General features: G+C 53.5%; 1 protein-coding gene across 4 annotated transcripts in view; it reads right to left on the minus strand.

Annotated features, from left to right (window-relative positions):
- The window catches only part of DHX34 (DExH-box helicase 34), a 33,794-nt gene extending 7,640 nt beyond the window's left edge, over positions 1 to 26,154 (minus strand). Inside the window, exons 1-16 of one of the 4 annotated variants that reach the window (XM_022585243.3) lie at positions 25,970 to 26,154; positions 24,518 to 24,788; positions 22,182 to 23,164; positions 19,459 to 19,770; positions 17,727 to 17,981; positions 14,690 to 14,792; positions 13,517 to 13,734; positions 10,185 to 10,359; positions 8,669 to 8,862; positions 7,856 to 7,957; positions 5,865 to 6,107; positions 5,431 to 5,604; positions 4,954 to 5,071; positions 3,640 to 3,746; positions 1,037 to 1,318; positions 72 to 248 (exon numbers count right to left, since the gene is read on the minus strand). In XM_022585243.3, the coding sequence (XP_022440951.2) occupies positions 72 to 248; positions 1,037 to 1,318; positions 3,640 to 3,746; positions 4,954 to 5,071; positions 5,431 to 5,604; positions 5,865 to 6,107; positions 7,856 to 7,957; positions 8,669 to 8,862; positions 10,185 to 10,359; positions 13,517 to 13,734; positions 14,690 to 14,792; positions 17,727 to 17,981; positions 19,459 to 19,770; positions 22,182 to 22,886 (3,165 nt within the window). In that variant the 5' untranslated portion in view covers positions 22,887 to 23,164; positions 24,518 to 24,788; positions 25,970 to 26,154. Of the gene's footprint in view, positions 1 to 71; positions 249 to 1,036; positions 1,319 to 3,639; positions 3,747 to 4,953; positions 5,072 to 5,430; positions 5,605 to 5,864; positions 6,108 to 7,855; positions 7,958 to 8,668; positions 8,863 to 10,184; positions 10,360 to 13,516; positions 13,735 to 14,689; positions 14,793 to 17,726; positions 17,982 to 19,458; positions 19,771 to 22,181; positions 25,926 to 25,969 lie in introns of those variants that run through there. The other 3 variants (XM_022585245.2, XM_022585244.3, XM_089902655.1) reach the window with 3 other exon arrangements.
- Positions 26,155 to 27,087: the final 933 nt, after the last annotated feature.

A 27,087-nucleotide genomic window follows, 5' to 3' on the forward strand; every position in this document is an offset into this window, starting at 1 on the left:
GTGGGGGGAATCACTGACGTCACATTTTCAGGGGCAGGAGGATGAGGGGCCAAGGTGGGGTCCGTGCTCACCGTGAGGCAGCTGTAGGTGAGGAAGTCAGTGACTGCGTAGCCCCCTTTGGTGGGATGGGGGGATGGGGTAGAGCAGCCAAAGAGGCCAGGGAGGCTGGGGGCAGCAGTGATGGTCTGGGGTCCCACATAGAGGTTCTGGATTTCCAGCCCTGTGAGCCGCCGGAGGCTGTAGGAAACCTGAACAAAGAGAGACAGGAAATAGGGGAGAGAGACTCAGGCAGACATGATCGGAGCACCTGGATCCAGCCGTGCCGAAAGTCCACCCCTGGGCTTCTCAGTTATGGGGGCTAATTGCTTAAGCCAATCACAACACGGTTTCAGATACTTATGACCACAGGCTTGTCTAGAACATTCCCTGACGCCCCATCCCCCATCTCACCTGCCTTCCCCAGAGCCCTTCTCTCCTTATGACTGCTGGGAACACATCCAGACCTTAAGTCTGACCTTCAAGTCTGGCCACCTTGCCCCTTCTCCTCCAGCACGTCAGCCTGTTCACCTTTCCCTGGTCCACTGGGTCGCACCCCATCCACGTGTAATAGCAATAGACTCAGGAGCAATTCTCAACCCCCCGCCACTTAAAGAGGTGGGGGATCAGTTTCAAATCTGCTCCATCTGAATTCTTCCCGTCTGTCCTCCACGAATAGACAGATGCCTTACAGCTTCCCTCTCACACCCTGCACGCCCTTAACTGCTAACGAGGGGTAACCCGCACCACGCATGCAGCATGTATTCATAAACATCTGTTGAATGAGGGCCGCAGGGGTTAATGGCATGGCTCCTGGGGTCAAACCCTGGCTCCCCCCTTACCAGCTGTGTGACGCTGGGCTTGTCATCAACCTCTCTGGTTTGAAAACCCCCAAATGTGTGCATACTGATGAGCTGGAAGCCAGGCCTTCCAGAGATCTCATCCCTATGGCTGATGGCCCCTCTGGCCAAGGGGGTGCAGGTGCCCAGGAGGTGGGTACCTTGGACGCCGTGAACTGCAGCAGCTCCCTGCTCAGGGCTGCCACCTCCTTGCGGTTGACTGGGGCCGTCTCCTCGTCGTCTTTGTCCTCCAGCCGCCACCGGGCCTGGTGGGCCAGCTGCTGGTCCAGGGTGCTTTCCCAGTGGGCCCGGAGCCGCAGGGAAGCCGCCAGGAGCCGGACAGCACTCTCACTGTCCACAAGCTGGAGCTCCAGCCAGCCATCGGCCACCAGACGGCAACAGTCACCATTGGTGTCCAGGGACCGGCTGAACAGCAGGAGGGACTGGAAGAGAAGGGGCAGGGGACAGACAGTGGCGGGAGGGGCAGGATGCCATCGTAGAGAGGCCCTCGCCTGGCTGGGCTCCTGCCCAGCCCCCACTCACCCACCCACCCATCCAGACGTCCACCCAGCCCTGCAACAAACACTGACCACACGCCTACTCTGTGCCAGACACTCTTCCGGGTGCCAGAGACACAACGTGAACAAGACGGACTCAGTCCTCGCCCCACGGAGCTGAAATTCTACTCGGAGAAAGAGACTAATGAAGACCAAAGAGTAAAATACAGAGCAGGTTCCAAGAAGTCAGGGGCAGGGGAGTCATCACCTGTGCTGGAGGCCAGTGGCCGTCTCTATCTTCTTAGGGTTGGGGCTACACGTGTGTGTCTTTGTCAACACTTGTCAAATGGCGTGCTTAATATGTGTATGTGTCACTCTCTATACCTTTTATCCTCAAAATATATAAACAAACACTGAATGTTAGTTAACAGGAAGCATGCTGAAGTGCTTACAGGTGAAGGGTACTGATGTCAGCAACTTACTTTAAAATGCATCAAGAAATTCAAAGGAAAGCCCACCTGTTAAAATAGACTGACGAGTGGAGAGGTGATAAAGCAAAGACCGAATGTTAGCTGCAGGACTGGGGAGTGGGAATACTGAGTGTTCACTCTACACTTCTTTCAACTTTTCTCTTCGAAAACTGTCAAGATAACACACTGGGGAAAATTCTGTGGGATGGGGCGGGGGTGAGTGGGCAGGGCAGGACTCGCCGCGGGCCAGGGGTCTGTGGGGCTGGTGATAGAACATGAGAGTCCAGTGTGCTGTCCTACTTTTGTGCATGTTTGAAAGTCTCCATCGTCAGAAACTACGGGGCAGGGGCAGGGCGGGGGGGGGATTGACTATCAGGCAGCATCTCAGCCAGCAAAGCCGTGTTTCTGTCCCGAGGTCCTGCTGACCACCAGGACTCCGGCCCTCACCCCACTTCATTCCTCCTCCGGCACTGGTACAGCATCTGGTGTGGTCTCTTACATTTGTGCTTCTCTTTACCATCTGCCTCCCCCACTTATACATGAGCCTCGCGAACACAGGGAATCTTGTCCATTCTGATCACGACTGCATTCCCAGCACCCGGAAGAGTACTTAGCGACTGGTGCCAGGTGGCCACTCAGTACATGTTTGAACGAAGACATAACGGAGCAGATCAGAGTTCGCTTTCTTGGTGCCAGTGGAAATCAGCGTCAACAACATCTCCCAGGGCTCTAGGAAGGGTTTCTCTCTTCCCTCTATGTTCCCTGGGATGGAAGCGAGGGGGTCGGGGTAACAGGGACACCCACCTGATGGGGGGAGGCCTTAGGTGTGGCCGGTGACCCTGAGTTCAGGCTCAGCCACTTGCTCACTGTGTGGCTTAGTCAAGGGACACGCCCTCCTCCTCACTGCCCCCTGCACCCAGCCCCATCTTCTCCCCTATAAAGTGAGAATTGTGGCCAGGCCTGGAACCACAGGGTGGCCTCAGTGGGCACACAGGTGTGGCAGCTACTGCTGTCAGGAACCCCCCTTCCTGGCTGCAGACACATAGACGCACGTATATCTGCAATCTGAGCACATTCTCAGCCTCCAGCACCATCCGCTTCTGCCCTATGACCTCAGCCGCCTCCTTGCTGGGCTCCTGGCCTCTGCCCCGTGTCAGATCCTGTCCCGGCTCTGCTCAGAACCCTCTGGTGGTGGTGGGGAGGGGGATCCAGTCTCACCTGCCTCCCTGACCTCTTCTCCAGCCATGCTCCCCCTCACTGACTCTGCTCCAGCTGTTCCCTGTCCACACCAGGCACGTGGTGCCTCAGGGCCTTTGCACTTGCTCTTCGCTCTGCCCAGGACACTCTTCCCGCAGAGATCCCTATGGCTTCCTCCCTCCCTCAGGTCTTTACTTGACTGCACCTTCTCAATAAGGCCCACCTGGATCGCCTAATTCTATACTAGAAACTGTCCCCTCCCCTGCCCCCCAACCCACCCCTCCCCAATCCCCTCACCCGTTCTTTTTATTTTTCCCAAACGCTTATCGCCCTCTACCCTATCAGTTAGTGCTGCACTGCGTTTAATGCTACTGCCCGCCCTCCCCACCGCTAGTTGTGAGCTCCTGGAGAGTAGGAACCGGGTCTTGCCTTGTGCACCTTCCACAGGTCCTGGCACCCGGCAGGCACTCAGCGAGTAATGAATGACAGCAGCCAGCCTGGGGGAAGGCAGCTCCTCCAGGCCCACCTGGGGCCCCCTGCCCTGGGACACAGCCATGGCACGGGGAGTTGGGAGGCAGGGAGGCTGGGGCGAGGACCCACCTGCAGAGCGGGGATGCGGACACAGTTCACCAGGTACGGTTTGTTGGTCTCCAGCAGGGAGACGAAGGTGAGGAGCTGGTGCTTGCTGCTCATCTTGTCCTTGTCATCTGGAAGGGTCGAGGGGACAGCTCAGCTCCCCGCCACACCCCACACCCGTCATCCCCCAGTGGCTGCCTGTCCCACCCGGGCCGTTCACACGTCCACACAAAGGATATGCTCGCGTGTGTCACGGTAAAATGCCTGTGGCTTATCCTTAAATACTCTGCCGGGCTGGATGTGGTTTTGGCTATGCAGTGACACTAAGAACTGTTGTTAATTTTGTTAAGGGTGATGACAGCATTGTGGTGATGCAAAAAAACAATCCTTATGAATATGATTTTTATTATTATTACTAACTGGTAAGATGTCTGGGACCTGCTTTAACATGCTCCAGCAAAAAGAAAAAAAAAAAATCAAGGGGACGGAATAAACAAGGATGGAAAAATGGTGACAGCTACAGCTAGGCAAGAACACGGAGGGTTCCTCACACACTCTCTACTTGCAGAATGCCTGGAACTTACAAAATGTTTCCAAAAAGGAGCAAAACAATGTAATAGGAAGAGGGCAAATTCACTTGGAACTTACAGCACTTAAAGATTAGAGAGAAAACTTCAAATTCTATCTTTGGTATTTAAAATCATAAACCTTACCTTTGGGGATTACTGTTTGCCGTTTCAGTGCAGTATGTTACTTTCTTTACACACAGAAGGATGAGCTGTGTTTCAGCACTCAGGCAGGGCACACAACTAGACCTTCACGTTGCAGACGTGAAGCCCGCTCCTGAGGGCAGGGCCTGCACCTGGGGAAGGGCACCCTGGTGGGACTGGCCTGGCCTGAGTGCAGCCTCAGCTGAAGCGACTTTTGTGGCCTGGATCCCACTAGAAGGAAGACCGAATCCAACTGCCTGAACGCTGGGGCTGGGGGAGCCCCCCAGGCAGGACCAAGCCCTGAAGTTCACGGGGCTCCCGGGACAGGTCTCCTGGCAGGCGCTGCTCTAATTGCTAAAACCTCAGGCCTTGGGACGGGCTCGGGGCTCGGGGCAGCCAGCACCACATGGGGAGGGCGAGGCTCAGAAAGGGGTGGACTTGCCAAGGCCACCCATCCAGGTCTGGTTCTTGGGACCTGCAGGTCCCACATCAGAAGCCCCAGCGAAGCTGAATGTGGGGAGGAGCGAGGGGGTAACCCCAGACGGCGAGGGGCACCCTGAGGTCACTGTCCTGCCCCTCATGTCCCTGATGGAGGGCTTCCCCCAACCCCCGCCTGGGCTCACGGTACCTCGGCTCCCATCGCCGCCCCTGGCCTCCTGTTCCTGTGTGTGCAGCACCTCAGGGCTGTTGGCGAAGATGCAGGTGGGGTGCAGCACGGCGCCCTGCTTAGTCTCGGTGTGGAAGATCTGGAGAAGCCGAAGGTGGGCGCTGGGTGACAGAGGCCCTCAGACTTGCTCTTCCCGCTGCCAGGTTCCCTCCTCCTCATCTTAACTCAGAAGGCTCCTCCTCCAGGAAGCCCTCCCTGACCTCCTCCAAGGCTAATCAGGTCCCCCTCAGCCCCTGGGTCCCCATCCCGACCCCAACCACTCTGGTCATCTGTCTGGGAACGAGTCTATCCCCCGCCCCCGCCACTAGACTGCAGCCCCACAAGGGCATGGCCAGGGCTGTTTCAGTCACTGCTGTATCCCCAGCACAGAGCAGGTGCTGGGAAGGGGTGACAGACGACAAAACACACACAGGGACGGGGAGAGGGAAGGAGACCCACCTGGTCCGAGTCCTTGCGGCCGCTGTTGAACGGGTCCGGGATGGCAAGCTGGGGGTAGAGGCCCCGGCCCAGCACCAGCTTGAGCAGGGCCATCTGGTCCCGAGTCAGGGCCTGGGCTGAGCTGGCGGCCGCCTGCAGCTGTTCCAGGTTGTGCCGGAGCTTAAACTTCACATCCTGGCGGCAACACGGGGGAAGGTGGGTTCCTGAGGGCCCTCCCCACTACCCCAGGGGCTTGTACTGGAATCTGTGGATCCAAGGGTTTCTGTAGACTCCTGTCCATGGAAACCTGCCTACTGAATGAGGGCAGGGCTGTGTCCTCTCAGACCCCAGAGCAAGGCCATGTCCCACAAGACGCCCAGGGTAGCCCACATCCCCGCTCTGATCAACTCCATCCCCACCCACCCCAGGCACCAGTCAGCCCCACGGCGCCTCACCTGGATGTCCACGTTGTCGTTGGCCCCCTGGGAGGCTGTGCCGCCCCGGTCCTCATCGCTGGAGCAGCCGTCCTGGTCCTCCTGGAGCCGCAGCACCTTGCGCCTGCGTCCCTGGCCCTCCTCATGCTGGCGCTTCAGCTGGTAGAGCGCCTGGCGCTCCCGACGCTGCCGTAGCCGACTGTAGCTGTCCCCCGGCTTCGAGGCCTGGGCCCTGGCCAGCAGCCCGTGGTCTTCCAACAGCTCCTGGGGGCGGGTGGGGCCCGAGTGAGGGACACGGGGCAGGCCAAGCGTGCTCCGGTCTGGGGCCTGCTGCTGGTGGCACAAGACCTCACCCTAGAGCCACACTTTTCCTCAAATGAAGAACAGGGACCTTCCTGGGGCCTCCCTGCTAGGGCTGAAAGGGGCTGTATGAGAACAACTCTTTGCACGGTGCCGGGCACACGACTGCTCCAGGAAAGAGCCGTCTCTGTCATCGGCCAATGGAACACCTGGGTCAGCCGCCAGGAGGGAGGAGAGGAGGCCGGGCGATCACCACCCAGGGTCCTCCCCGGGGCCTCCTCTGCACACAGTCATCACCAGGCTCCAGGTACGCTCAGAAATGCCAAGACCTGGGCCCCATCCCAGAATGACTGAATCAGAATCTCAGGAATCTGGATAGCACGGACCCTCCCTGTGATTCCAATGCACATTAGAGACCTACTGCCCACGCCTTTGGAAACAGTCTCCCAGGGACCTACTGCATTGGACCTTCTGTTTCTCATCGAGCCCCGACCAACGAGGAGAGATAGGATATCATATGTGACTCAGAGTGAGAGAGAGAAAAGGACCCACACTTTTCATTAGTTTCTCAGCATCTGGGGCTCAACAAAGGTTGAACCGTCGCTCTTTAGAAAGTCAGAGATGTTGAGAGATGCCGAGAACAGCTGGGATGTTGGTGGTCCCCAACGTGGAGCCCCCTGTGATTGTGTGGGAGGCCTTGGCGCTGACCGTCCACTCTGGGTCGCAATCTGCCCTCCTGCAGCCGAGAGGAACGGTTACACCAGGGGCTCTTTTATTTTCGTTCCGTGGCACGCTACACGACCTCAGAGAAGTACTCGGCACTGGATCTTTTTGTGCTCGAATGGAAAGAGGCCCGTGGAATATTAACAACACAAGCAAGCTGTGGAACCACATCCTCTTTTTCTTTTTTTTTTTTTTTTTTTGCAGTACGTGGGCCTCTCACTGTTGTGGCCTCTCCCGTTGCGGAGCACAGGCTCCGGACGTGCAGGCTCAGCGGCCATGGCTCACGGGCCCAGCCGCTCCGCGGCACGTGGGATCTTCCCGGACCGGGGCACGAACCTGTGTCCCCTGCATCGGCAGGCGGACTCTCAACCACTGCGCCACCAGGGAAGCCCGAACCACATCCTCATAATGACGATGAAAACTGCAAACACTTGTATGGGAACACCTGTGTGTCGGGCCCTTCTAAATGCTCTAGGTGTATTAACTCATTTAATCTTCATGGGAACGCTGGGAGGCAGGGGCTATTTTTGGCCTCCCCATTTTCAGAGTGAGAAGCTGAGGCCCCGAGAGGCCCAGTAACTCGCCCAGGGTTGCACTGCTAGCAAGCGGCAGAGCTCAGATTCACTGCTGGGATGTCCGGCTCCAAATCTGGTGCCCCGTGCGGCCTGCTGGCACTCGGCCAGCTCGGCTCCCCCACTCCAGAGAAGGCGGCTTTTCGTGAGGATGCGGCTTGTGACCCTGTCCACCCCTCCAGGAAACTCTCCTGGATCTCTACTCCTTTGCCCGGGCCGCACTCCACACCTGGTGATGCGACGGTAGGGGAGGCGGGTGTAGGGTGGGACTCTGATGACTGTCAGAGGATGGGAAGCCGTGCCGCAGAAGGTGTCATGCACACCCCACTCCAGCGCCCCCCACCCCCACTCGCCAGGTCTGTTCCTGGCCCTGTCTGCCTGGGCAGGCCGGCCCTCACCCCTCCTCCCGGGCCTCACCTTGAACTGGCGCCGCAGGTTGGCCATCTCATACAGCCGATGCTCCTCTATGCCCCGGTGGCGGCACCACCTGCGAGAGTTTCTGCTCCGTTCAGATTTCACCTGGGTGGAGGTCCGGCCACCAGAGGGTCAGGGCCTGGCCAGCTGGGAGGAGGGATGGGGGTGCCGACCCACTGCCCAGACGAACCCAGCGTGAGCCCAAACACCAGCCTCTGGGAGGATGGCAGGCAGGCCTGCCGGCCCTCCCTCAGCACCACCTGCTCTCCTCCTTCTTCCAGGTCTCAGCCCCACTGCCCCCTCCTACAGGAAGCCCTCCCAGACACCACATGGGGTCAGACACCCTCCCTGGGCTCTCCCAGCCCCTTTGGACTCCCCATCACAGCCCATTCTGGCTGGTCACTGTCCAGGGACAGTCTCTCTCCTGCACTGAGCTGGGAGCCCCAGGAGGGCCGGGCCAGGTAGTTTTAGTCACCACTGGGTCCCCAGCACTGCCCAGAACAGGACCCGGCCCAGTCAGGGAACGTGTGCTCAAGATATAGCCCCCAGCCTAAGGCATCTAAACTTTCTCCAGATGGCACTGGCTTTCGTCAGTGCTTTAGAAACCTCAGGCTCCCCCTCAGGCGGGGGCCTCTGCACGTGCTGGTCCCATGAATGGTGGAGTCAGGGTCCTCCCCAGACAGGCCCGGCCTGTGGAGGGCTCAGTGGTCGTCCCTGGGGTGGCGGTGGGGGCACAAGGAGGAGCCACAGCCTCAGGGAGGCTCTGGTCCCGTGCAGAACGACAGCCAGACGGGGGCACCCTGCTGTCAACCTCACCTGCACCCAGGTGTTGAAGACGTTGAAGAGCGTGAAGGGGTCGCCCTGGTCACTCTCCAGGGGTCGCCGCGCCGCCACACACTCGGGGTTGCTCTGGGCGCCGCGGGTGAAGGGCGACTGGACGCTGAGGGCGGCGGCGATGGTGAGCACAGGCTCCGCCAGGTGGAACATGGAGCCCAGGATCAGCATCTTCCCTGGGGGCAGACACTGCGCTGAGCCTCCTGGGCGCCTGACAGCGTCCCCAGCCCTCTGGGGCCCCTGACCCACCCTCCACCTCACCCACAAAGGGCCTCGGGAGCCAGAGGGACAGAATCAAACCCAGAATCGGATCCCAATGTGATGGAAGACTGTTTCCACCTGCCCCAAAGTCAGTGGCCTGCATGTCACACATCTGACTCACCCTCACTGTTCCCCTTGCCTACCTTTCCAGAAAGTTCCTGTTACACATGTAGCCTCATAAGATAAAGTAGGGCAGTAAAACAAGGCTGTCCCAGAACCCCTTAGCTCCGTCACCTCAGGCAAGTCCCTCCTCCTCTCTGTGCCTCTGTTTCCCCATCTGTGAAATGGGTTAACTGCAGCATCTACCTGCTGTGAGGATGAACTGTGTTTCACCTGGGAAGCACTGGGAGCTCCAACTGGCACAGAGGAAGAACGGTAACTGAGCCACCGGGGCCCAGAACTGCCCAGCACTGCATCATCTGTGTCGCCTGCTCCACAGGGCCTGGCTGGGGCGTGCCTCCCTGGCGAGCGAGTGACAGCCTTTCTCTGAGCCTCGTTTTCCTCAACTGTACAACAGGAGTGCCCAGAGGCCCTCCCCTCACCAGGTGAAGATGAAATAAGGGCCACAAAGTCTTCCACTGACGCAAAGCAAATGCTCACAGACTGTTCTCTTTCTTCTCAGATCTGATTCTCCTTGCACTAGCCCTGTTTCCTTCTCAAATAAACAAAAATAACCATTTCCATAGCTGTGGGTGGCCCTCAGGGTTGGTGGTACCCAGGCTGCTGCCCATACTGACACTCCAGCGTGTCGCAATGATGGGGACTTTAACGATATTGACGCAGGCAGAAAGCTCCCCTGAGAATTATGCCTGGGAAGTGGTGCCCCAGGTGGTAGAACTCAGCTAGCAATATTCTCTGGGCCGTGGATTGTTGGTAGACACAGAATGTCTCAAGTCAGGAGAATTGGGCAAGATAAATACGCCTCGGTCAGCAAGTTCCTCGGCAGGGGCAGGGATGACTCAGGATGGGCAAGAGGAAGAGGCAGGCGGTTTTGACATCCAACCACAATAGAGGGGGTACCACGTGGAGCTGGGGACAGGCTGTGCAGAGGAGGGAAATGTCTGTTTTGTTTACTGCTATATCCCTGGCGCTAGAACAGGACCTGACACAGAGGACCTGAGAATGAATGGACAGGGCCCAGAGAAGGACCAGACTTGACCCCGGGGCACTCAGAGCAAGCGGTGTCCCACACCCATTCCCAGGACCCTATGTGATCACCCCAAGGGGGGGTCCTCACCAATCACGACGTCCACAGGCAGCTGGGCCAGCAGGGACCCAATGGGGGTGAGGGCCTCTGAGCTGTCCAGGGCCCCCTGGTCCCGGAGGTAGAGGATGGCCGTTTCCAAGCTGGTTGGTGGGGGTGGCTCGATGAAGGGAAAGGTTCGGGGGTCCCCCACACTCATGCCCTTCATCTGGAATGAGAACCAAACCCTGTCAGGAATGGGGAACACATGAGCCACTGTGGAACACTGGGGGACTCAGGGATCACAAACTTGTGATACTTTAAAATGCCCAATGTCAAGGTTCATTGTACAGAAGCAGGGAAGGAGGGCCATTATCTGTCTGTCTGCCTAGCAGCTCTTCTCCACACCCTGGCCACGGAGCAAGCAGACGATCTAAGCTGGACCAATTGAGGTTTCTCAGCCCCTGGTCAGAGCGACTGACTAAGGAATGAGCACATGACCTGAGCTGGGCCATTCAGAATCCTTCCCTGGGACTTTGCAGACTGGAGCTGAGAGAGAGAAGCTCCAGCATCCTCTCTGGTTGTGAGGGGCCAGGATGGAAGCCCAGAGCTGTTGTGGTTAGTTTTTCCACTGCCTGGAAATTAGCCCATTCACAGCAGATGGAGAAATCCTTAATTTTTCCTAAGCTAGACCTCCCCCCAACATGGACACACAAATCCATAAAAGCCCCTTTTCTGCTAACAACAGTTTGAGTTGGGTTTCTCTCACTTTTGACCAAAGCATCCCGACTGATTCAAAGGCTCAGAGGGGTAGCAGGTCACGGGGAGAAAGCAGTGAAACATGTATCATCACCAGGCCTGGCATGGCATAGGGAAGCGGCACCTCTCTGGTGAGTGGATGAAGGAAGGGCTGGCATGGTGGCTCCCATGACCGTGAGAGAGTGAGAACAAGGCTCAGAGAGACTAGGGGATCTGCCAAAGTCTCTGGGTAAGGTGGCCTGCTCTCCTGGGCCTGATCTGGAGGGCACCAGAAGTTCTGGCACCCACCCAGCAGCCAGTGGTACCACCTTCCTCCCTGCTCACTAAGCTATGGTGTTGTCTGGGAGATCACTAATACTCATTAAAAGACCTTTAAATGAGAAGCTCTGGGTGAGGGGTAGGGCACGGCTGTTTTTTGGTTTTTTAAGCACTCTCGTGATTCCAAAGTGTAGCTGAGACTGCGAATCACTGCTCTGATCCAGTCGGGCAATGCCACCCCGCCACCCCGGACAATTACAGGTCACAGAGTGGACACGTGACCTAGTTCTGCTGACAAGACAGGATGGGAGGCCAGCCAGGGGGCTTCTGGAAAAGGTTCCCACGGCCTTAAAAATGAGACCCACAAACTGGGAAGTCCCTGGCGGTCCAGTGGTTGGGACTCTGCACTTTCACTGCCGTGGGCCTGGCTTCAATCCCTGCTTGGGGAACTAAGATCCTGGAAGCTGCTCGGCACGGCCAAAAAAAAAAAAAGAGACCCACAAAGAGGGGCAGTTCATCGCCTCTGCAGCCAGATAGTAGAGGAGGAGGAGGTGCTGCCCATGGCTACCAGAGCCAGGTGGCATTCATGAGGCACACTCTGGAGCCTGGCAGCCTCAGATGGAATCCGGGCTCTGCCACTTGCCAGCCATACCACATGGATCAAGCTACTTAACCTCTCTGCATCCTGCTTCTCATCCATAAATTGGAATAAGTTTACCTACTACAGAGATTGTGTGAGGAGCAAAACTTATATACATAACTCAGGCACCTAGAACAGAGCTAGCACACAGGAAGTGCGAGGTGAGTGCTTTTTATCATCATCACCATCGTTATTAGGACAGCTGCTGATAAGCTGAGGCTGGAAAGCTAGAAAAAAACCCTGTTCCTTTATGACATCACCATTCTATTTAAATAACCAAGCCTGGGGACTTCCCTGGTGGTCCAGTGGGTAAGACTCCACGCTCCCAGTGCAGGGGGCCCGGGTTCAATCCCTGGTCGGGGAACTAGATCTCGCATGCCGCGACTAAAAAAACATCCCAAGTGCTGCAACTAAGACCTGGCACAACGAAAAAAATATATAGATATAGATAGATATAGATAGATAAATAAATAAATAACCAAGCCTGGAATTTCCCTATCTCAAGGTTTCCTGTTACGTGAAACGGTACGTTTTCTGTATTGTTCAAGTCAGCATTTTTCAAACAGCAGGTTATGTGAGTCAGGAACTCCATGACATGGGTCACAACTGGCATTTTTTTAAAAGGAAATCAAATGAATAGAAACAATGAGTGTGCATCGCCCATAGGAAAGGGGGCTGGTTCATGCCTCTCTCTCACCTGGGCACGTGTGAGCCTGAGGCAGATGCCACCTGCTGTTCCCCATTTTCAACTCCTGCTTCTTCCTGAGCACAGAGACTACACTTCCCAGCCTGCCCTGCAGTGAGGAGTGGCCACAGAACCGAGCTCTCACCAGGGTGAGTGGAAGGGAAGTACACTGCTTGTGGACCTGGCCCTCACACCCTCCCAAACGTTAAGTCCCACGCTCTCTCCCCATCGCTGGCTGACACACATGATGAAGACGCCCCAGGGAGATGATGGAGCCATGAGAGGAAGAAGGCCCAGGTCTCTGAATAAAGGAAACTGCCCACCAACCCAAGGACTAACGTCCTGCTGTGTTGGCTGTTATGTGAGTGGGTCTATTTGTCACAGCAGCCTAATCTAAGCAAATGACATCTAAGCCATGACATAAAATGTACTGAGAAACCCCGTTTTTTTTTTGTTTGTTTTCGTTTTAATAAATTTATTTATTTTTGGCTGTGTTGGGTCTTCATTGCTGTGTGCGGGCTCTTCTCTAGTTGCAGCGAGCGGGGGCTACTCTTCGTTGTGGTGCGAGGGCTTCTCACTGCAGTGGCTTCTCTTGTTGCGGAGCACAGGTTCTAGGGGCACAAGCTTCAGTAGTTGTGGCATACAGGCTCAGTAGTTGTGGCTCACGGGCTTAGTTGCTCCACGGTACATGGGATCTTTCCAGACCATGGCTCGAGCCCATGTCTCCTGCGTTGGCAGGCAGATTCTTAACCACTGCGCTACCAGGGAAGCCCAAAACCCCGGTTTTAAAAGCCACTTCTTGATGGGTTTTCTGTTACAGCTGAAAGCATTGTGACTGAGTCACAAGGTTCTTCCCATGACCCTGGGGATTTGGGGGAACAGTTCTCCCCTCAATACGGGATCTGACATTTGGAAGGAATGAGTTCCACTCAGTGGCCTGGCCAGCCCTGCCCTTCCTGACCCTGAAACCATGTCTAAATGCCTCCTGGGTTCCTCTCTGGCACCAGCACTCAGGATGCAGTCCCCTACCAGCCCCTGCCTCACCTGCAGCACCAGTGCATCCAGGGCGACCCTCCGAATCTCCGGGACAGGGTAGGGGGCGAAGGCATCGTAGTCCGATTCGGCATAGAGGCGGAAGCAGACGCCAGGGCCCGTGCGGCCCGCCCGGCCCTTACGCTGCTCAGCGCTGGCCTGACTGATCCAGAACTCCTGCAGCCGCTGCAGTTTGGCCTGCGGGTCATAGCTCATCTCCTTCACCTTCCCTGGGTGGGCAGGAGGGTAGCAGGGAGGGAAGGGAATGTGTGTGCAGGAGCCACGTGGGCCCTCCATGCACCTGGCCCTCTACCCAGCCGTTCACTCACTGACACCCTCACTTACTCCTTTGTTCCAGTAACACTAACTGAGAGCTTACTCTTGGCCCCACCCTACCATTTTGTTAATGTATTCTTTAGTTTCCTCATTCACTTATCTTTTCACTTATTTTCTCAAGCCTTTTCTTACTCAGAGGTTCAGTCATCCAACATAAAATTATGGAATCTTTTATCGTCAGTGGCATCAGATTCAATACAATAAGATAACTGCTGACATTTACTGAGCATTCACCCTGTGCCAGGTTCCAGCCTCAGCCCCCAAATGTATTAACGTCTTTAATCCTCAACACCTGAGGGAGGTGCTGTTATGAGTGCCATTTTACAAATGAGCAAACTGACGCACTGAGAGTCACACAGCCGGCAGTGTACCTGCAGGCTGGCCCCAGTGTCTCCTCGCCACTAGGCTATGCTGACTTTCCAGAGAACAGTCTAGTTGGGAAGACAGACAATAGATAGATCAAGATATATAAAATATAATGCCCATACTATGAAGAAAAATAAAGCCTCATAAGGGAAGTGACAGTGAAAGGAGATCGCTTAGATAAAGTGAACAAGTGGGCTTCTCTAATGGGGAGACATTTGCGCAGGTCCTGAAATAAGGTGAGGGAGTGAGCCGTGTAAAAATCTGGGGAGAGACAGCTCTCTGCAGAGACGACGGTAAATGCAAAGGCCCTGAGGCAGGAGCAAGCTAGGAAGGCCTGAGCAAGATTAAGATGCTGCCACTGCTACACAGCCCTAAACACTACCTCCTCCCTGCTGTGGTCCAGAGTTCCCTCACTACATGTGCACAGCTCCAAACCCCACACTTCTCACCAGATCCTTGAGGTAGCTGGGGGGCAGCGCTTACCAGAATCTACGACAAAGCGGATCCCATCAATGGTGACTGAGGTTTCAGCGATGTTGGTGGAGAGGATGCACTTCCGGACTCCAGGTGGGGCCACGTCGAACACCTGGGGTATAGTGAAGAGGCGGCATCAGTGCCTTGTCTTTCTCTCACCCCAGGCCCTTTGCACAACTAACTCGGCACTCACTAACCCATGTGTCCAGTGGCCTCCTGGATGTCCCATGGGCACCTCACAGTCATATGTCTAAAACAGCCTCAGCACCTTCTACTGAACCCTTCCCTACTCGGGCCCCCATCTTAGAGATGGCTCCTCATCTACTGCATCACCGGGACCAGAACCTGGGCTGTCCTGGGTGTTCCCTCCCTTCTCACCCACCCCGCCACACCAGATCATCTTGAACATCTCATGAATTCACTCCCTCCTCCCCAAACCCACAGCCCCTGCCCTGCTCCACGCCCCTCCTTTCCCACCCCAATCCCGCTCCAGCTTCCTCCCTGGTCTCTAGTCTCATCCCCTCCCATCCAGCCTTCACATGCAGCAGAGGGATCTGCTAAAGCACAAACTGGCACTGCCCGCCACCTTGCTCAGAACCTTCCCATGACCCCTCCAGTGCCCTCAGGACAAAGCCCACCACCACAACAGGTCTTCAAGGTCCCTGGTGGTCTAACCCTGCCCACCTCTCCAGTCCCATCTCTCCTGACTTCCCCTTCACAATCTGGACCCAGCCACTTTGAGTGCAGTTTCCCAGCTGTCCCATCTTTCTCTCACCCCAGGCCCTTTGCACAAGCCCTTCTCATGGACCCAAGAGACAGCCAAGCACAGTGGTTAAGAGTGGCTGTCAGCAACTGCAGCCTGCAGGCCAAATCCACCCTGCCACCTGTTTTTGTAAATCAAGTTTCAATGGAGCACAGCCTCACCAGGTCAGTCTACAGCTGCTTCCTACCTGTAACAGTAGAGTAGTTACGACAGGGACCATAGAGCCCACAAAAACGAAAAATTTGCCCTCTTCACAGAAAGTCTGCCAACCTCTGGTTAAGAGTATGGGCTCTGGTACCAAATTACAAAGTTCTACAGCCTGGCTCTGCCAATTATGTGACTTTGCATAAGTGCCTACGCCTCAGTTTCTGTATCTACTGAATGGGGACAACAGGACCTGGCACACAGGGCGGCTGTGAAGCTTAGAGACAAGGAGTGCACAGAGCTCAGGACTCTGCCCAGCACAAAACCAGTGCTCCACACGCTTCAGCTGGGACACGCTTCTCCTCGCCCCCTTCCTACAATGGGGCTTTCTCAGGTCTCCACGTACAGAGTCCCTTCCTCCAGGAAGCCTTTCCTGAATCCACCAAGACTCTGTTCTCAGAGTATCCAGAGTTCTCCTCTACCACTTGTGGGATTGTCAATTACTTGTCTATCCCCCCTCAGCGGACCAGCAGCTTGAGGAGAAGAACCATATCTCAGCTCCCACTGTATCCCAAAGAGGCCCCTTGGAGCAAGGGGAGCACTAAGGAGGTGCTCAAAGCTTGTTTCTTTAATCACTAAACAACCAAGTCTGACCTGAAGGGATTCTTCCGGAGGTGACTATGGTAGTCAGCCTCCAGCACAGCCTGGGGGAGTCTCAACTCCTGGGATTCACACCCTCACCCAGTACCTTCCCCCTGAACAGGGCAGACCGGGTTAAAAACTAAGGGATAGGGCTTCCCTGGTGGCGCAGTGGTTAAGAAACCACCTGCCAATGCAGGGGACACGGGTTCGAGCCCTGGTCCAGGAAGATCCCACATGCCGTGAAGCAACTAAGCCCGTGCGCCACAACTACTGAGCCTGTGCTCTAGAGTCTGCGAGCCACAACTACTGAAGCCCACGTGCCTACAGCCCATGCTCCACAGCAAGAGAAGCCACCACAATGAGAAGCCCACACACTGCAACGAACAGCAGCCCCCACTCGCCACAGCTAGAGAAAGCCCGTGCGCAGCAATGAAGACCCAACGCAGCCATAAATAAATAAATAAATAAATAAATAAATAAATTTAAAAATAAATAAATAAATAAATAGAATAAAACTATCTACTATCTGGAAATTAAAAACAAAACAAAAAACAAAAAAACTAAGAGATACTGTAGAAATGATGGTTTGTGATTTCCAAAGCTAGGTCATAAAAGATGCTGTGGCTTCTACTTTGGTCTCTTGGGAAGAGCCAGCCACCATATTGTGAGGACACTCAAACAGCCCCCTAGAGAGGCCCCCAGCCAACAGCCAGCTCCACCTGAGAAGATAATCTTCCAGCCCCAGTCAAGCCTTCAGATGAGAGCATCCCCAGCTGACATCTGACTGCGACCTCATGAGAGACCCTGAGCCAGAACCATCCAGCTAAGCTCCTCCCAGATTTCTGATCTACAGAAACTATGTGAGATAATGCATGTAACAATAAACATGCTGCTAGGTTTGTGGGTAATTTGTTATACGGCAATCAATAACTAAGACAGTGACCCAAAGGCCTCTCTCCCAGCACCCTTCCATTCCAACCAGGCGGTCTCTTCACCTTTCCCCACACCCCACTCACAGGTTCCCATCTCCAGGCCTTTGCTCAAGCTGGTTCCCGCCACCTGAACTGCCTTCCTCCCTCTTCTCCTACTCAAAACCCTCCTTGTCTGGGGCTTCCCTGGTGGCACAGTGGTTGAGAGTCCGCCTGCCGATGCAGGGGACACGGGTTCGTGCCCCAGTCCGGGAAGATCCTACATGCCGCGGAGCAGCTGGGCCCGTGAGCCATGGCCGCTGAGCCTGCGCGTCCGGAGCCTGTGCTCCGCAACGGGAGAGGCCACAACAGTGAGAGGCCCGCGTACCGCAAAGAAAAAAGAAAAAAACCCTCCTTGTCCTCCAAAGCTCAGCTCCAATGCCTCCCACCTCATCAGGAACTCAAAGATGGGAGCAGCCCCTCTGCAGCCCACAGCCCTGGCTTGTGGGGTCACATCTGTCCTGCATTAGCTGCCCTCAACGCCCCCCAGACCCCCATCTGCCCCACGTGGCCTGGCTGCATGCGCCACCTTGTCCTGGTCGGCCACAGAGAGGGCACTGTGCAGCGGCAGCACCGCCCAGCGCTGGGTGTGGCTGGCGTAGGTCTGGGCGGCCTCGAGCACGGCGCTGATCTCCGCCATGCCACTGAGGAAGACCAAGAGGTCACCCCGCTCCTCGGGTGGGTACTTATTGTCAATGGCCTCCAGCACCCTGAGGAAGGGCCGCGGGTCCAGCTTCTCCGACTTGGATGTTGTTGGCTCGGCCTCCTGCGGCTGGTACACGACCTGTGAGGAGACAGCCCCAGGCAGGAGCATACCTTGTCACTCCAGCTCCCAAGCAATGGGGCGAGGAGGCCACAGGCTGACAGACAAGACACAGATCAGTCAGGCAGCAGACAGCACACTCAAAGACGGTATCTGAGGAGGATGTAATAAAAGGTCAAAGTATCAAGGTAACTGGAAGGTTTCTGGGGTGCTGGTAACGTTCATGTTTTTTAATCTGGGTGCTGGCTCTATACAGGTATTTAATTTGTGAGAATTAATTGAGCTGTACACTTGTGATATGGGTACTCTTTTGTATCTGGAGTATAACTCCAACAGGAACAAAATTTTAAGGGGTGGAGTTGGGATTAAAACTCTAGAAATCACTTCTCTGAAAGCAACCTCACTGTTTCTAATGGCTACTTAGAAGACAGACTGATGGGCATTTAGACCCAGAAACCACAAGGGACAGTGCATCTCCTGGGGCTAGGAACCTCAGAGCTCTTATCAATTCTTGGGCCTCAAAACAAGAGGAAGTAGTGGTTATCAAAACCATAAAGGAGGGCTTCCCTGGTGGCGCAGTGGTTGGGAGTCCGCCTGCCGATGCAGGGGACACAGGTTTGTGCCCCGGTCCGGGAGGATCCCACATGCCGCGGAGCGGCTGGGCCTGTGAGCCATGGCCGCTGAGCCTGCGCGTCCAGAGCCTGTGCTCCGCAACGGGAGAGGCCGCAACAGTGAGAGGCCCGTGTACCACAAAAAAATACTAAAAAAAACAAAAAAAACCCATAAAGGAGAGAGCTGTGTGGAGAGACATCTCGAAAAGGAGCTGTGACTTCGGGTGAGGGTCACAGTTCACTGGAGACCTCAGGGGAGGGGCTGACTCTCCTTTTCCCACTGGCCAACCAGAAGGCAGAGGGGAAAGGGGTCCGTTTGTGCCTCCCAGGGAAGACAGGAAGGTGGGGAAGGGACAAGGAGATCTGGAAGGGCAAACAGAAGCTATCGAGCACAGGGACATGTCTGGCTGTGAGTGGGATTCAAGTCCTGGCTCTGCCACTTCTGAGATACTGCTAAACACCCTGTGATGCACAGGGCAGCCAAGAATTACCCAGACCCAAATGTCAAAAGCGCTGAGTCTAGAAACCCTGCCCTGTGAGATGGTAGAGCAATGAGAAAAGGGGAGCCTGGGTCCCTGAGTGACCACGTAGAACAGAGCTGCCCATCAGCCTGGACCAGCCACACCTGGCTGGCTTGGGTTATATAAGAAAAATTTATTTCTATGTTACTTGAGCCTTTAAATTTTGGGGTCTCCTCTAACAAGCACTTAGCACTCTATCCAGCACACTGTAAATGCTCCAAAAACAGCAACTTTAAAAAAGAGAGAGAGAGAGAACATCATTAATCAAAGAGATGGGAAACAGAGAAAAAGAGAAGAGAAGGGGCATGTCCAGGGTGGCCAGAGACCAGGTGGGAAGTCTGGGGAGGGGTGAAGGGGGGCACTGACCGTGATGGGGAAGAGCCTCCCGGGAACCTGTACCACGGGGGCACTGCCGAAGTAGCTGGAAAAGAGCGAGATGTTGATGGTGGCTGACATGAGGATGACCTTGAGGTCAGGTCGCTGGGGCAGCAGGCGCCGGAGGATACCCAGGAGGAAGTCATTGTGGAGGTGCCGCTCGTGGACTTCATCCACGATCAGGACCTGGTACTGCGGCAGGCGGGGCTCCCGCTGGATTTGCCTCAGGAGCAGCCCCACTGTCAGGAACACAATCTTGGTGGCCGCCGAGCGTGTGCTCTCAAAACGGATCTGGTAGCCAACCTGGGAGTGGGGGGCAGTGGGAACGTGTGGTCAGGAGAGGACCTGGGCCTGGGCCACAGCCCCTCGCCCTCCCCAAATTGAAAATCTGAGCAAATGTCCCACATCAGACTCTGGAGTCCAACAGGCTTGGGTTCAAATGCCACCTCTGCCACTTAGTGCTGTTGACTTGGGCAACTCCATCCCACAGATGCGTATTTTTTCCTCCTAGATGCTGTGAGAATTACATGTGCTAATGCACATAAAGTACTTGGCACAGAGCCTGATGTATGATACTAATTAATTATAATAGTAATGCTTAACCCTTCTTTGAGTCCTTTCTATTTGCCAGGAACTACTTTAAATCTTTATGTATATCAACTCACTTCATCCTCACAACTACCACACAATATAAGCACTAGTATTACCCTCACCTCAGAAATGGAGAAACTGACACGAGTCATCCAAAGTAAAATCGCTAAAAAGTGTTATTGAGAGGAAATGTATCTTAACCCCTACCTCACATCATACACACATAGATTTCAGATGAATTACAGTCCTAAATGTAAAGGTTTTTAGAAAAAAACAGAACATCTTCATGACCTTAAAGTATGCAAAAATTCCTTACACAGAACCCAAAGGGTGGCAACCATAAAAAGAAAATGACAGACTGTATTATATTTAAATGAAAAGACACCATCATCAAAAGACACCATTCAGAAAATGAAAGGAAACTCACAGAATAGAAGACAAGATTTACAATACATAAATCCTACAAAGGCCTCATATCCAGATGCTATAAAGACATATAAATCAAGAACAAAAGCACAGAAAACACAAAAGCGAAATGGGAAAAAGACTTGAACAGACACTTCACAAAAGAGGATCTCCAAATGGCTAATACATACATGAAAAGGCACTCAACGTCCTTAGTCATCAAGGAAACACAAATTAAAACTCACAATGCAGGGACTTCCCTGGTGGTCCAGGGGTAAAGAATCCGCCTTCCAATGCAGGGGACACGGGTTCGATCCCTGGTCGGGTAACTAAGATCCCACATGCCGCAGGGCAACTAAGCCCTCTCGCCACAACTAGAGAGAGAAAAACCTGCATGCCACAACTAGAGAGAAGCCCGCGCGCCACAAGGAAAGATCCTGCATGCCTCAACAAAGATCCTGCATGCCACAACTACTACCCAACACAGCCAAAACAAAACAAAACTCACAATGCAAATTAAAATGTGATATCACTACAGACCCACTGGAAAATCTACAATGAAAATGATTAACTATAACAAGTATTGGTATGACCCAGTGATCCTACCCTTATTAGATATATACCCAACAGAAATATGTACCAAAACACACCAAAAGGCATGTTATAGAATGTTCATAGTGGTACCATTCACAAGAGCCTAAAACTAGAACTCTCCGCAATGCCCATCAACAGTAAAAGGAACCAATATTGTGGTGCCTTCACAATGGAATACCATACAACAGTGTGAAGGAATGGTGTACATCTACATGATGATACTATAGGTGAGTCTCACAAAACTAATATTGAGCAACAGAGGCCATAACCGGCAATAGTGAGCAAGAGAACATACTTTTTGATTCCATTTATAAAAAGTAAGAAAAAGAGGGACTCTGGTGGTCCAGTGGGTAAGACTCTGCACTCCCAATGCAGGGGGCCCCGGTGCAATCCCTGGTCGGGGAACTAGATCCCGCATGCATGCTGTGACTAAGAAGTCCGCATGCTGCAACTAAAAGATCCCGCGTGCTGCAACTAAGACCCGGCACAGCCAAAACAAACAAATAAATAAATAAATAAATTTTCAAAAAAGAGGAGAAAATAATCTGTGATATTCTATCACTAACGCAGGTCTGATAATCTAGCACTAAAATGACGATCTATCCCTAAGAATAGTGATGACTCTTGAGGCCTCAAGGCAGTAACTGGGAGGCGAAACGAGGAGGTTTCTGGGGTGCTGGTAAGTTTGACTTTTTTACCTGAATGCTAGTTACACAAATGCAGTCAACTTATGAAAATTCACAGAGTTATATACGTATGATACGTGCATTCTTCTGTGTTGAGAGTATGATAACTTCAAAAACAAAAATTTTTAAGTGGTCGAGCCAGGATTAGAACCCTAGAACTCATTAGTAGGAAGCATCCTCATTCTTTTTTTGTGACTGCCTAGAAAAAGACTGATAAACACGGAGGCATTTCCGATTTTTGACTGTTAAGGTGCTATATTGGGTAATGTTAGTGCCTTTGTCATTTGGACCATCTAAAGGCCAATCGATAGATAAATTTCTACAAGAATCACCACTGGGTCAAAGGGTAAGTGTTTTCGTAACAATACTGCCATAGGACAACCAACTTATTCCGCGAGGTCACTGGGAAAAACTGGAAACTTGTTCTGTCCCACTCACCTGTGAGCCATACTGACTGAGGCTCTCAAAGCCAACCCGCTTCGCCAGTGAGATGCAGGCGATTCGCCGGGGCTGGGTGCATGCCACGTGACTGAAGCCAGCGGCCAGCAGATACTGGGGCACCTGAGTGGACTTGCCGCAGCCCGTGTCACCTGCCACCACCACCACCTGGTGCTCCTTCAGCGTCTGCAGGATGCGATCCCCATACTGGGCGATGGGCAGTGCCATGCGCTCACGCTGCAGTTTGGCCAGCCGCCCAAACGCCTGCTTCTGGCCAAAGTCCAGGTAGTGCAACAGGGCTTGGCGGAACTCAGACACTCTCTCCGGGGCCAGGCGCCTGCCTAGCCCCCGAGAGCGCCGAGTGTCGGGGCCAAGGACGGAGAGGTTGATGCGGTAGCGTGGGTCGTAAGCGCGAGGTAGGTCGGCCAGTGCCGGGATGCTGTGCTTGGGACGCCTAGAGTCTTTCTCCTCCTTCCTGGTGGTCTTGAGATTCTGGAATCTCTGCAAGCGTTCAAAGAAGGTCCAGAACTTCTGGCACTCCTCAGAACCCTGCCGGATATAATCCTCATCACCGAAGAAGGCGTCCTCGAAGAGGCGACGTGTCTCTGGACAATTCCAGTCCCATTTCTCCGGGTCCTCTTCCTGACTGGGAGCCGGGGGTCGGTCTCGGGGACCCCTGCCCTCCCTTGTTCTGGGAGGCGGCATGCTGTGGCTAATCCCAGTGTTGTCACAAAACTGGCCTCAGTTGTGATCACCTAGACCAGATATTCCCCGCCTCCTGCAGTGAGAGGCCAGTGCCTGCAGTAAGGAAGCACTTTGTCTTCAAAAAGCTAATTTCCTCCTCAGGGGTGGGATAGGATCACGGCAGGTGCCGGCACAGTAAATGGCCTGTGGCCTGGGTCAAGCTGGTGACACACAGGGCACCTCATGACTCCTGTGGTGATCTCTGGGATGGACACAAGTTCATGCTAGGATTTCGGGCCCTGAATGTTTGCGGGAGAGAACAGAAGACATTCATTCATTTTTAGAAACATTTACTGAGAGCCTGCTGTTTTGCAAGCACTGGACTGGGGGGAGGGACAGCAATGAATAGGACCACGCTGAGTACCCACAGGTGGTCATTTCGCCAGACTCTGACAATCCCGAGATGGAGGCTGTGATAAAGGGAGCCCAGGGGGTTGCGGGAGCCTTCCTTGACTGTGCTTGGGAGTCAGGGAAGGATCCCCGGAGGAGGGAATGTTTGACCTGAAGGAATGTAGGTCATGTGGCCAGTCAACAGCAGAACGTGGTCCTGAGAGGTGATAACATGAGAGAGTTGTGGTCCACTGAGTTTCAGGGCTCCTGGGAACCCTTTGAAATCAAGTGCACAGTTTTGCAAGTGTTGCATTATGTATGTTTTGTTTTTGCCTGCCCGGCACTTCTTTTTCTTTTTTTTTTTTTTTTTCAGAAAAACGAATGCACTTTCCTTTGGAGAGCAGCCCTTCCCGGAATCCACATGGTTCCCACTGCCTTTAAGTGAAGAGATTTCCTACTGGTTGGGCAAGTGACAAAGGCCTGGCCAATCACAGTACCCTACTCCCCCTTTAACCAGTGACTGGTCTGAAGAGCGGACACATTGGCCCGAGGAGGGCCAATCAGGGCCTTTCCCTGGAATTTACACTATGTTATTAGGAGACAAAAGCTTATTTACTGTGGCTAAGCAAGGACAATATAAACAGGGAGTTGTTTGTAGTAGCTCTTAAATAGTCTTTCCTAGAAATCTATCCTACAGAAAAGGCTGCACGTGGGCACAGCGAGGCACACACAAGGATGGTCACCGAGCAACTACAAGGAGAGAAGTGGAAGAGGGACGGGGAGAAGCTTGGCAACATCATTCAATGCCTGAGGCTTAGTTCCCGCCAACCCTCCACTTCACGGCTACACAAGAAAATGTCTTTTTCTTAAGGTTTGGTTTCTGACTCTTAGCTGCGTAAGTCCTAACTAACAAAGCACATCCCCGCGTATGTGCAATTTTCCGGAGGGAAGCCCATCACCCAGATTCTTCAAAGAGTTTATGATCTTAAAAGGGTCCCGAGACTTCCACGGTAAAGACTTCATGGTCAAACAGATCTGGGTTTGAATCGCAGCTTTATCAGATGTGTGACCACTGGCAAATTAAACCCTTTGAGGTTTTCTTCATCTATAAAATGGGGACAATACCCATCTCAAAACATTGCAACGTTTATCACCTAGCCTGGCACAGAGAAGCTAAATGGGTAACTGATATTCAAGTCCAGTGAGAGAAACCACGGGCATATAACCTGGAAAAAAATTACACTCAAATGGCCACAATTCACCTTGGTTCATTAGCAATGCTTTCACCTACTCTGCCTTCAATCTCTGAGGGCCACCACAGAAGAGTTCAGCGCTTCCATCTCTGTAGCCTCAGAGGGACCCAGGCCAACCCTGGGAGTTATTAGAGCCAGGTGAGGGTTTCAGCTGAAGAACTTGCGAACTGGCAGAGCTGTTTCCCACAGGAGCAGTAGCCATGTGTGGGGAGTGCACATCACTTCCTGGTAAACACCTGGGCTGCGTGATGCCACGGCACCTTCAGAGGGAACTCCTGTTCTAGAAGGGAAGGAAAAGGCCTTGAAAGACTGCTGTGATGCTGAGCCAGTGTTTCTCAGAAGAAGACAAGGACAATTAGATGGAGGAGAGCATTCCTCCCAGACTGCTAACTGCCTGTCCTTGCATGTGGGCCGGAATGAGAGCATCCTCATGACTCTCAAGGAATCCATTCTCTTAAGACTACCTTTTCGACTTCCTGGATCTACTAGTTTCTCTGTAACTGTGTCTCGGACCATCTCTTGGTCTCTTGGCCTGTATTTCCTAGGCTTAAGGCTTTTAGAGGGTTTCTCCGCTTCCCTATTTCTCTCCTGTCTGGCTCTCCATCTTCAGGTCTCTTGTCTTTTTTGGTCCATCCTGCTCACCACCCTCATCTCTCTTCCCTTTCCTTGCCTGGTCCCATCTCTTTTCATTTATCTAATGCTCTCCCATTCGGATTCTGTTCTTTAGTCTGATTTTCTCTCCAGCTGTCTTTCTCCATTCGACGCCACTCTACTTCAGTTTTCCATCTGACTGTCTCATTTTCTGTTTGAATTTTTTTTTCCGACTCTCCGTTTTCGTCTCTCTCCATCACTCTCTTCCTCCATCGTGACTCTCTCATCTCTCTCCATTTCTCCCTAAAATTTTGTCGCTCAGTTGTCTGAAGCTTTAACAATAGCTAACATTTACTTAGGGCTGACGCATGTATCAGGTACTATTCTAAATCACTCATATATATTTATATGCATACATATACATCATACACACATATACACACTTTTCTCGCAACCTTAGTTTCCACTCTCATCTTTCTACGTTTCCCTCCATTTCCCAAGTTCCCGGTGCGATCGCATTTCTCTCGTACTCCCTCTAAGCCTCTCTCGGTAGGACCCATCAGCCTCTTGCCCTCGATCTCTCCAGTTTTCGGCTTCCCTCCTCTCTCAACCTCCCTGTCTCTCGGTCCCTCAGTTTCTCGAAGCTTCTTTCCGTGCCTCCATTTCTTTCAGGCTCTCTGATCCTCAGGTTCTCTCAGGAACGCTCAGGCTCCACCTCGGTCTGTGTCTCCCGGCTGCTCGGCCTCCTCCAACACACTGCCTCATCTCGGGATTTCCCTCCCCCCTCAGCTCGCTCCCAAGATGTTCCCGGACCCGATCGGACTCCGGCCGCCGCCGCCACCACCCTGCGCAGCCGCCCCGCCCCCTCACCTCGTTCACCGCCGCGAACGCCTCAACTTCCGGTCCGCAGGGGCCCTCACGCTCCCGAAACCGGTCCTGCGCCTGCGCACGCCATCCTCACAGCCCAGCCCCGCCCCACTGCAGACTCGAACCAGTGAGCAGCTGCGAGCGCCCAAGACTCACTCTGCGCCTGCGTACAGCACGCTCAGGCCCCGCCTCACTTAGGGCGGAGCCTCGGGTGACGCTGCGCCCTCTAGGGGTTCGGTGGGGGCGTGACGGTGGAGACTTGCTCTACGTTGCGCTAGAACTTGCATCTGGGGATCGCCCGGACGCTGGGGTTTTAGCCGAACTAGGAAGCTGGCCGGAGCCCAGACACTATTAAAACAGCCCCGTTATTTATTTATTATGATTCATAATTATTAATACATAATTCTATCAATGTATAATTCACCCTATCAACTCACTAATGAATAATACAACTCAACTTCCCAGCTTTCTGTCTTAGACGTCCTATGTTTTCCAGCGACGACCACAGGGATTAGATAGTCGTTAAGTGTCTGTTGAATGAATGACTAAATGAACGAGAAAAGTCAGTCCTCTTTAGTCCTACATGGGCCAGTCATTGCAGCCCTGAGCCTGTTTCCCTATTTATAACACGAGGATAATACCTACTTTTCAAGGTTGTTGGGAAAAATAAATGCAAAAGTATACATAAGGTACATAAACTTTTTTCACTACTGTACATATAGGCGCTTCATAAATGTTAGATCTTTCATTTTTATTTTTATATCCTTCCTGTCATTCTCCTCGTACCTTTGGATACCTTTGCAGTTAAGGAGGTACAGCCTTCATTTCTGGAATCAGTTCTAGGCACTGAGGATACAGAAATGAACAAAACAAAGGAGCTCATAGTTTGGTGGGCGAGACAGACACATAGATTAAAATAGACTGTCAAGAAGAACTGCATACTCTGTGGAGAAAAACAAAGCAGGGAAGGGGCAAGGAGTGATGCTCTTTGGCCCAATGACAGTCAGAGAAGACATCTCCCAGAAAGTAGCATTTGAGCAGAGAGCTGAAAATAGTGGGGCTGCAAGCCATGGGGATCCCTGGGCGGGGACATTCTAGGTAGAGGAAGCCCCAGAGGCCAA

This window comes from Delphinapterus leucas, chromosome 20, assembly GCF_059928025.1.
Source record: "Delphinapterus leucas isolate spDelLeu-1000000601 "Yukka" chromosome 20, BTC_Dleu_Yukka2, whole genome shotgun sequence".
NCBI lineage: Eukaryota > Metazoa > Chordata > Mammalia > Artiodactyla > Monodontidae > Delphinapterus > Delphinapterus leucas.